This window comes from Rhodamnia argentea, chromosome 9 (genome assembly GCF_020921035.1).
Source record: "Rhodamnia argentea isolate NSW1041297 chromosome 9, ASM2092103v1, whole genome shotgun sequence".
In the NCBI taxonomy this organism is placed as follows: Eukaryota; Viridiplantae; Streptophyta; class Magnoliopsida; order Myrtales; family Myrtaceae; genus Rhodamnia; species Rhodamnia argentea.
Window position 1 is genome coordinate 11,620,537 of NC_063158.1, and position 11,298 is coordinate 11,631,834.

An 11,298-nucleotide genomic window follows, 5' to 3' on the forward strand; every position below is an offset into this window, starting at 1 on the left:
CTTGCAATGCTGCAAAGTTTCCTTTCCATCGAGTTCTCCTAGGAAAAGATCTAAAAGAAGAAAACAAAAAAAAGATTTTAGAAGAGTTTCGAAAGATGAGCACTGTTTTAGTAGTTTTGTTTTGAACTAATTATAGATGGTAAGATGTCTGAAGTTATCTGCATTATTATCTCTCGCTTAGTTCGTTTATTATTCACCTTAATATTTCTAGCTTGATGAATACTGTCTGCATGTTGAGAAAAACTAAGGCTACCATCTATCATGATGTAGAAGTTGACGGATTGTTGTGCATATACAGCAATAGCTGATTTGCTAAATCGGCAATTCCAGTGTCTTCCGTCTGTTCTTTTACTTATCCACCATCTTGGCCACCTTTATTACTCAACACAGTCTTCTTGCTCGTCAAATACTGTTTTCATTCGCATTATGCTATTGTAGTAGACAGCTGGACAAACTGATTCCCAAACCTGGTGAAAAATTCACAAATCAACTTTGCGATTCTGGAAGCCAGGTCAAAATGCTGAGGATCAATGTTAGAGCTATTATGCTTAGCGCTTCATTTCAACATCTGTTAATAAGAGGGAAATGGGAACCAGTGATAATGAATTTTCGTAAAAAAACTATCGGCCTGTGTTACTAGGCTACTGCCTTGGTATTTCTTATGACTGACCCCCAACCCGTTAAAACAATACAAAAAAAAAGTTTTGGGATTCTGAAAGTTAGTTTGAAATATTAAGGCTGAGATGGTTGGTACTTTTGCGCTTGATGTTTCATTAAAACATCCATTAAAAACAGGGACAAAAGTATGATAAGGAATCTACATGTCAGAAACCACTTCTGTTTAGTAATAAGTAATAAGTCGCCGCTTTGCTTCTTACGATGACTGCAATCCTCGTCAATGGTCTTATGCAGGTAACTTTTCACTATATTGGCTACAATGAGTCCGGAAGACGTATTGATAGCACCTATTTACAAGGTTCTCCCGCTAAAATCCGTATGGGCACCAATGGTTTAGTTCCAGGTCTGCAATAATTGATTAGTGATGTTAATCAGCACAATTACTTGTATATAACTTTTGTTTAGGTATTACCTTTTTGATAAATGAAAAGAATCAGGACACACTACTTATATTTCTAGATCCATTCGAATGTTAGGAGTACATGATGGACTGCAAACTACTGAGGACGGCTCGTTTGCTTAGAAACTAAATGTCTAGCGCATTATCCACACTAATAAACGAGAAGAAATTGAAGCTTGAGTTAATAATTTCAGGAAAATGGGTGCAGGATTCGAGCAGGGAATACAAGATATGAGACCCGGGGGAAAGAGGAGAATCATTATTCCTCCAGAACTTGGACCACCAGTAAGAATCTTAATGTCTTATTTTTCCAGTTCTGCTGGTGCTATCTAGTTGCTCTGTCTCGGTCTCTTTATTGGCTTCCTCGGTTTAGCTATACATATTCCTTCGGCTTTCCTCTTCTTAACATCAAATTCTTAGGTCACTCTTGAAAAGTATGACGTATCATTACAGTCATCAGAATCAGAGTTGATTTTAAGATACTTACTTTAACTCTTGCGACCCAACAATGTCTTTGACTATAGGAAAACCCAAGATGCTAAAGCCCAGAAAATATAATCACCATGTCACATGTGATGCATCAGTCCTTTGTTATTTAGTTCTGCATAGATTATGTCAGTGCCTTTAAGGTCCATCTCTGTGTTGTCTGAAGAAGCTACCATTTGGGCATGAGGCAGAGTCTTGATAAGCTGGCTGGTGCTTTCATAAATTGAATTCCTGTTTCCACAGTTTGAAAGCTGTCGGAAGACCATTTGTTGTTGAAGCGAAGAAGATGAAAAATCCTAACCTTTTAGCTAATTGGTGAAAGTTAGTGGAGGTGGTCGTAATCGATCATTTAAATTAACAGAGGTGTGAACTGAAGTCAAGCTTCAAAATTGACCTTATGCTGATACCTCAAACTAGCACTAGTCCCTAGATGCTTCATGCTGAGGCTGATTTCTGTCGGCAACTTCATTGTTTGCAGATACAGCCTCCGCGCGTATTTAAGTCATGATCCTAATCAATAACTTCCAATTTTCTGGTTTCTTCAAGAATCTTAAAGCCAGTAAATGGACACCCATCTGACCTCACTGGATCCCAGTTCTTGGATTTACATTTTGAGTACCTTCTGTAAAACTTTCCATACTGAACTTGGTCAGGTTGTTGTGACGTTAACTATCGTGTCACTGTATGATGCACAGAGACATCGGCAGATGATATATGGCATCGAGCATTGTTTGCTAGCTCTGCATTGATCTTGCTATTGTTTTTGTTGGCCATATTTGAAAATCTGCAGTCACTGGCTTAAAAGTTTTGCAAGAAAACGTCTTGATTTTGTTCAAGGATATTTAGGGAGAAAAAAATTTGACTACTCAAAGAGGAGGAAAGCAATTAGCATCAACTTAATGCAAAGAGGACCATCTTTTTTGTAGGTGGGACCTTCCACGTTCTTTAGCTCAAGCAGTTTGAAGTTTTGATGTCGAATTGTTGAGCATCAAGGATTGCCAAAGGAGGACCATAGGTTTCTACTCCGATGTGGTGTGCACTTGAATGGAGGCATTGTGTGTGCAGCCTTGTGGTTTCTTTATTTAGTCTTCCTGCAGAACAGATCAGGAATTGAGCATGTGCTATCTGATCCTTTGTGCTCTCATCAAGAGTGCTAGCGGACCATCCGCTTCCATGAACAAGAAGATTGTTTACTGGGCATCCTATTTTGATTTGCAGGATGATCTTAATTGGAAAGTTGAGACTAAACAGAACACAACAGCTGACAGCTGTAATTGGTAAAAGCATGGTTAAGGAAATAGGTTAATTTTAAAACATTGCCCTTTTCCCTCTCTCTGGACTGGAAGAAATAGCTTACGGTAATGCTGAAAATATGACCATCGATGAAACTTTGTCGAGCTTTTGCTTTTGTATTAAACAGATTTTGTTTAGTTTTCATTTTAGGCATCCTGTAGGGCTTCAGATATCAAACATATTCTGACAAGAAGCATCAAAACGAGTGGTCTCTACCATTTACAGGAATTCTCATAGTACGAGGAAGATCATAGCACTCTGTTTATCCTATTGGCGCTCTTAGAATTAGATCCAAGATGACATGAATTAACAAACTTTTTGGGCGAAATATGAATCGACCCAACTTAAAAAATGAAAAGATCGTCAAGTTGAGTCGAGTATAAAGCCAATTCCAATTTTCTACATTTTACAGAATAAATTACAACAGGGGACAAGAATCTCAGGGAAACACCCTTGTATTGGATCAGCACTATCAGACAAGAATGATGCTAGAAATTGCTGAGTGCCGACAAAGGGTGAGCCCGTGGCCCCTACAAGACAGCGTTATGCAGTAGTAAACATCTGACGATGCCATGAATTTCCTGAAGGTCTTATTGCTAAAACAGGCTAAATTCCTTTGCTATCACAAAGTGGATACAACATCATGCCAGACATCTGACTGGTACAATGCCTATTTACAAGAGTATCACCTGCATCATCACTATTGAACTTCTTCTAGAGGAGCCGGCGATAAACAATCGTCTCATCCGCGTATGGATCAGCATGATACTGCCCATAGAATGCATATACTCCAACTGTAATGATGCTGAGAACAATGAATCTCACCCATGCTTCATAGTGCAACTGCCAAAGAGAACCATGACATTTTACAAGCTTTGAATAGATGAATCCGAAAAATAATCTCATTGTCTTCCCTACTAATAAAGAACCTCTTCTCCATACAGCGCTTCATAAGCATACCTGAGCAAGGGAAGATGTTGAAGAAGATGCAAATGGCTGGGACAATTGGAACCCCAGGACAAGAGAAGCTCGCTGCCCGTGTATAAACCTGAGGAGAATCGATGTTATCTCCAAGAGGAATAAGAACTACAATCTTAATGCTCATTGCTTTAAAAGAAAACAAAACTAAACATGATCCTAGTGAAATTTAAGCCAGCAGGACACGAGAGCCTGTCCTTAATCAGCAAATACAGCAGATAGAGCCATCAGAAGTAGCTAGCTTGGCCACTAGAGTGACGAGGACAGCTACTACTTCAAAATCGAAAGGTGAGAACCTATTGGTTTGGCGCCACTCTACCATGCATAGAACAGCTAAAATGGAGGAACCAGTAAACTGAGTGGTGACTGCATGTCTATATTCTCTTGCTGCTTCTCACATCGGAATGTAGTCATGCTACAACACTAGAGCTTTGATTGGCAACAGGCGGATGCATAAAGACAATGGGTGATGTACAATGCACTCTGCCCAACTTCATCTTTTCCCCAATGACTTACTGGTTCACTGGCTCATGAGCGAAAAAAGTATAATTATAACCAACAGGTAAGAAAAAGTGATAGCTAATTTATCCAGCCTTGATTTTGCATCCTCTAATATTAAAAACCGTACTTTGCATCCTATCAAAATTGCACCCAGATATTTCATATGAAAATCTCAACTTTGAACTTTCTATTTCCTATAAAGGACAGAAAATGTAGGATAAGAAACACGTTGGGGATGATTCAAGTGATCTTTCCCAACTCCATATTCCATCCTCCCCACATCAAGAAAAGATCTATCAACCGCGGCTTTAGTGTCGAGAGAGAGAGAGAGAGAGAGAGAAAAGAAGCTAAAGCTTCATGATGGTGACCCATAGATAAGTATAACGTAATGCATGGGAAAAATTAAATCAACAATTACGCAAATATAGACTAACAGATTGTGGCAACAACATATTTGTTTCCATATTCTATATACTATGGTTGTCTAATGTACAGTGTGCCACGACACGCACACACGCATGCATGCACCGGCCGCAGGGGGGATGAGGAGGAGTGGTGGAGGGGGCACTCACCTGCCGGTATTGAAGAGCGACGGAAGCAAGCAAAGCAACAATGACAGCAGCAACTGAAAAAACAAGTGGAGCGTCGACACGGTAGCATAGTCCAGCAACAAAACCACTGCAGGCAACTATGAAAGGCTGAGAACACCTTCCTGCCAGCTTGAAAACCATCTTGAAGAATTTTCATTTGCCGACTTCTCATTCCATCGCAGGACAACAACGCATGCTGAAACTACTGAATAACCAGTCTGGCGAAAAGAAAAACACGTGAGGGCATAGAAGATGATGTTATGTCAACTAGTTTGTATGAACTGGGCAAAAGATAAAACTAGTTTGTATGTAGTTGCATATATAAGAAAACCATAGAATTAGTAGAATAATACTTTGATGCACATGCAGCAGTCAAGACACCATCAAAATTCATCACCTAGAGGAGAATTCTTTGCTGTCACATGCAGGAACTATCAAAATACTCGGATACATTGTTGTAATGATAAGGACATAGCTGGCCCTTACCAGAGAACCAACAGAAAGAATGTGAGAGAGGATGCGCACGTTAAACAGGCCCGCCAATACGCTTGCAATGACTCCAACCCAGACCTGAGCATTAACAGGAGTATGGCGAGTCGGGTGTACTTTAGCAAAAACATCAGGTAGTAAGCCATGGCGGCCAAGAGCAAGATATAGTCGAGACTGCCATAAAACAAAGCACTAGTTATTACACACCATTCTATGTAACAAAGGACGATCTTTTTGTTGTTGAATGTCAAGCGACTGACCTGAACATAAAGGCCAACTAAAGAGTTGTAGTAAGACCAGCAACAGCACCGATGCTGATCAAGACGGAAACATATTTCATACCCTTGGATGTAAAAGCCTCAGCCAAGGGAGCTTCTTCTCCGAGTAACTTGTAAGGTACCATTCCGGTGAGAACTAAGCAAACACCAATGTATAATAGAACACATACAAGAAGGCTTCCCCAAAATTCCTAACGGCAAATCTCGCTGAATCAATCGACAAAAGAAGATAAGTACCAAAATAATGAAAGAAGTAAATTATAGAAAAATGCAGTGTAATTGAGTTTATAATTGTGGTGAATGCCATGTAGTATACCTGAGGTTCTTTAGCCTCTTCAGCTGAATTAGCTACTGCATCAAACCCAACATAAGCAAAGAATACTACAGTAGCTCCAGTCAAAATTGCTTTGGCACCATTGGGTGCAAAAGGCGACCAGTTGGAAATATCAACCTCAAAAGCACCAGCAAAGATGACAAAAATAACAATTACGACCTGCAAAAGAACGGATATGGTGTAAATTATCTGAAAGTACAAAAAGACAATTTCAAACAGTGAATATCGAGAAAGTGCCAAATTTCGGAAGTACTATTCCTGGAAATATTGACCTCAGAAGCAATTTTGTACAAAGGCCACTGACAAACCAAATTAGAGACAGATAATAATTCGGTAATACTTGTCTAGAGATTCGTTCACATGCATGTTATATCCAGCATTTCAAATTACTCAGTGTATGCAGACAAGTAGTTGGAGTTGCATTTGATTCTAACATGGCAACAATATATTCAATAAATTCCTTGAAAGAATTCAAGTAGTTTATAAGCTAATGCTGGGCATTGGAACCCATGGCAATAATAATACTACATATCTAGTTACTACAAAACATAGTCTTAATGCACACCAAGCAATCTATAAGTACATATAAATTAAAAAAAAGGATCTGTGTTGCACAATGAGTTGGTGGCTCATTCAAGGATTCAAAAGATGCAACATGGCAATAGCTTTACTAAAATACAAACAAATGTTCATAGATGGAGTGCATCAAGAATCAAGTTTGTCTCCTCAAACAAACTTTTGTTTTGCCTGAGATCTGCTCCTTCAGTGGTCATGGAAAAGGTCATTTTATGAAGTAAGATCATATAAGTTAAAAGCGACAAAGGCGTATAGAGAAGAATTCATCAACAACAATTAATAACAACTTTAGCCTCATCCCTCTAGGTGGGGTCAGCCTTTATGACCTCACCATTAAAAGTTATTTCCACAAAAGATTTTATAAATCTGGTGGTAAATTTCCTTTCAGAATAGAAATTGAGACAAACTGATCAGCTTTGGCCTGGGAAGTCAGATCAAATCAGGAACTCGTCGTATCTATTTTCAGTAATAGCGAAGTTCTTGCCCAAAAACGGAAGAGTTACTATATACTCATTCTTCCGCCTATCAAATATGAATCAATTAGATTCCAACATGCATGGATAAGGCAAGCCTCCAAGGCGCAAGAACTGAATCATTTCCTGAGCTAATAAGTACAAATAAACAAGTAGCTATCATAAACAAGAATTGCTACCAATCCATCAAGGATAAGACAAGTTAAATTCAAAAATGCTCTCAATGACGATTATCACTATTGTCACATTGCTTGTATAGCAGCTCTACTATTATAATAATCAAATGGTAGGCTCTGCAATGACAATGTAGGCCTCTCAAAACAACATAGAATCTTATAGACACACAATCTTAAACAAAGCACTAAAAACAATAGATTAATTGAGGGCAAAACGTTTCGACAAATAAACTGAAGAAAAATAGATTAGAATCGCAGGACCCTTAGGATAGAAGATAGAACAGGATACAAATAGGAACCTTCCATGGAGCCAGTATCAACATGATGTGATAAATTGTTCGTCCTTAAAATTATGAAAGATTGGAGATCTTTCCATTGAGAAAAAAATGATCGATGCAGAAATGGTCAACTCAGGCATAGTAGAGTGAAATTCTTTGCATGGAAAAGCAAGACATTAGACAGAAAGCTAACATTAAGGACTGAAAAATGAACAAATTGTACAGAAGCAAATGGAATACCACTAACTATGCAAATTTAGAAAATTCTATTGTAGAGAAATGAAAAGGCTTTGTTGTTATAAAATTAGGTGTTATCATATGCATTCTAACTGGTTGAAATACGAAAAAAAGTCAAATGAGGCTTCCCGGTTTGATCTTTGCATAAACCATTCTTTAGGTACACTATTTGCGTGAGCTAACAATACCTTAGTAGCAGTCATGACTGAGTTCAAAGCAGAAGATTCTTTAACTCCCTGACTCAGAATTATAGTCAGAACAGCTAAGGCTATGGGAGCTAGCATGTTAATGGATAGATTTCCTCCAAGGAACTCTTCACCTCCATGGCCTACCCAGCTTGGAACATTGTCTTTGAAGAATGGAAAGAGCTCCAACATTGTAACCATATAGCTTGCTAAGCTTGAGCTATACTAGCTGCCCCGATATGATAATCAAGCATTAGTTGGGCAAATACTAGAAATGCAGTCAGCTCATTGAAAGCTGTATACGTGTATAAATAAGCTCCTCCAGAAACAGCAGGGAAAGCGAGGCAAGTTCTGCATAACAGAGCCCATTCAGCACACAAGATGCGCCAGCTAACACAAAGCTAATGGTGACACCTGCAACAATAAGTAAAATAAATAAGTGAGCCGCATGGGAAAGAAATTCATGTACTGTAAGTACTCTAGACAAGGTAAAGTCCAGAGCTGTGCCTACATCTATGAATGGGTTTACTGATTGGTAAACAATTGATAGTTATTTACGTTCTTTGTGTATGTCAATATCTTATTTTGAGCAAGTTCAGAACTGGCAAGCTCCCAGTATGCTATCTAGCTGTATCTTAATTACTCACATTTTAACCAAAAAGGATTGCAAGCCATGCTAGGTAAGTGCCAATCTCAAACTTCTCTCAAGCTCTCTCTTGCTGGTGGCATCCAATTCATAATTGCAGTTGTCTCGCGCATCATGAACTATTGGCATACCATCCTTATTTTACCAAAGAACATACCAATAACTTGAGCTTGTATGACTTTTCTTGGAAAAGTGATTGTTGCTATTAATGCTCTTAGCACTAAAACATAATAAGAAGTGGTTCTTCCACCTTTGGAAGAGGGACGACTGGGTTTGAAATGAGAACTTCATCAGAACAAAGTAAGGATTATCTGCGATGCTGGGCTTCTATTTTCTCAATTTTGCTCGCATTGGATTGCTTGGATTAGGACTACTTGGCTAAACGAAGAAGCTTTCAGACTGCAAGTAATGGAGAAGATTTTTGAATCTGTGAGATATAACCAGACCTTTCCCAAAGCATCTGATTTGGGCGTAAGGTTATTGGCATCTTTTTGTGCTTTTACTACTTGAATTTTCTTCAAGAGTCATGTATCATTCTACCTCATCACTAACATCGTCTTTAGTTGAAGGAATTCAGAGAGAAGAGAAGGAATTTGAAGGGGTGATTTACTGATAATCCTGTTTGGTAACTTTTAGTGGAGAGGAGAAAGGATTAGGAGTTTCCTTCCAGAGTTCACGTTTAGCAAGTTCTGAAACCCTGCAACAATGGGATGGTTTGCATAGATAATTAATATTCCTTCTCCTTTCTCTCCAAAACACCAGTACCGAACATAAAGATTAGTAATTGAATGCATAATTTCCCCTCTTTCCAAATTGCTCCACCCAAACACACTGTAAGTTCAAAATTATCTGTCCTTTCTTTTGGGTCAGACTGAAAATGGAATCAGATGATTTAGTTGCTATTCTGGCTATTTTATGTGGTAGTTTGTCTCCCAATCTGCACTTCTGTGAATTTTGTTATTTGGAGCCCCACTGTGAGTGCTGTTTTTTCTAGTTGGAGCGCTGAGAGACAAAAAGCAAGCAAGCAAAAGTGTTTCAGATTCTGACCTTGCATTCCAAAGCACAATAATTTTGTTGGCTTTCTCTGTTATACCAGCTCTTGATTTTGAATAGGAACAGAATAGTTTTGTTCACTTATTTGTGCTCTTTGTGGAGCTCTAGATGAGAGTAGAGAGGCCTAGCTTTTCCTACGCCCTGTTTCTGCCAAAGTTTGGACTTCTTTCTCGAACCATTTGAGAGTTCAGCAATTCCTTTTGTTCTTAGAAATTTTTATCATTATTTGGCTGAGCAAGTTAACAAGGGGGAAGTCTTTTTCATTTCAGCTTCTTACGCTGCCTTGGTGTACTTCTCTGTAAGGTGCTGCATAGCCTGAATACCAGAACTGCTTGGGAGATATGTATATCAAACTTGAAAGCTTGGCTCTTTCCACAATTCATGAAGTTCTAATCTTCTACCAGGCTCAGTCCATCTACTTTCAGACATCGAATTCAATAAATAAAAAAAGACTGAAAACCGGATTATCGGAGGGTAAAAACATGTGACCTCAGAAATTCATATCCAATTACTCCAATATAACCAGAATCCAAAGCTCGAACGCCTATACGAATCTAGACTTTCGAGCCAAAACCAAGCCAATCAAATCCAACCGATCAAACAAAATCACAATCAAGCGATCACACCAACCAGGTCCCGCGTCGCGGGTGACGGTGCCGGTGACGACGAAGATGCCGGCCCCGATGGAGGCGCCGATCCCGAGGAGGATGAGGTCGAAGAGGCCGAGGCGGCGGACGAGGGCGTCCCCGGAGAGGGTGCGGACGGCGGACGAGTCCGACGGGGGCGGCAGGGCCTTGGCCCGGGTCGCGGACGACCAGAAGCGCGAGAGGCGCGACGGCGTAGAGGTGGAGCACGGCGACGGGGCCGTCGAGCTCTTGCGTTGGCCACCACCCATTCTTGCGTCTCTGGTCTAGACCAGATGAGGAGTGAGGAGGGATGGGAGAGTGTCGACGTCGATGGCCATATCTTCGTCGCCGGGCCATGTCGTCCATATATATATAGTGTCCGGCGAGGTCCGCCTGGTCTTTTCAATTGTTTTTTTTTTTTTGCCAGATGAGGTCCGCCTGGTTGTTGTGCTTTTCTATCATTATACGAGCGGAGATAAAATACCCTTTGCACTACGGACGCCTGCGCTTGTACGGTTCGCTGCGTTTCTCTAGCAAAAAGTGGGGGAAAAAAAAAGGTAAATAAATTTAAATAAAAATCTCAGTTGTATTAATTAAAATAGTTAGTTAATCAAAAAATAATTTCATTTTCGTTTAAACAATTTCGTGAACTATGGAAAAATATTTTATTGTTACTTTTGTAAATGGTGTGACTAATTATTTTTGAGGAATTATATTTTAAATAATTTATTTTTCGTAAAAAACAAATAAATTTTTAGTTAAGAATGTTTCGGGGGTGCTTTCTTGAGAACGAAGACATTCTTCTTCATCTTGTATAATTGACAACTAACTCATTCTCTTATGATTTTAGAGACGTCGGGAGTATACAACTCATGTCCAAACCAAAAAAAAAAAATCAAATTTTAATTTGATTTCAGTTGCTCTTGGAAACTGAGTTATGGGTTTTGTTAGTCAGTTTCTCAAAAGCATTTATTATACATCAAAATTAATAAAAAAAAATTGTGACTTTCCTTTGGTAAAA

The 11,298-nt window shown here is 39.2% G+C and overlaps 2 protein-coding genes across 2 annotated transcripts; one reads left to right on the top strand and one right to left on the bottom strand.

Annotated features, from left to right (window-relative positions):
• Positions 1-827: 827 nt before the first annotated feature.
• LOC125316591 (peptidyl-prolyl cis-trans isomerase FKBP20-2, chloroplastic-like) lies at positions 828-3,082 on the top strand. Its single transcript, XM_048285326.1, is given in 4 exon segments — positions 828-1,021; positions 1,287-1,363; positions 2,491-2,528; positions 2,530-3,082. Coding segments are annotated over 4 exon segments (336 nt in total). The 5' UTR covers positions 828-879; the 3' UTR covers positions 2,609-3,082.
• A 148-nt stretch (positions 3,083-3,230) lies between these two features.
• On the bottom strand, positions 3,231-10,605 carry LOC115728892 (cationic amino acid transporter 9, chloroplastic). The gene is given in 13 exon segments (XM_030659305.2): positions 3,231-3,700; positions 3,818-3,905; positions 4,909-5,030; positions 5,033-5,144; positions 5,413-5,589; positions 5,676-5,698; positions 5,701-5,875; positions 5,877-5,900; positions 6,010-6,186; positions 7,956-8,170; positions 8,173-8,292; positions 8,295-8,366; positions 10,282-10,605. Coding segments are annotated over 13 exon segments (1,581 nt in total). The 5' UTR covers positions 10,547-10,605; the 3' UTR covers positions 3,231-3,689.
• Positions 10,606-11,298: the final 693 nt, after the last annotated feature.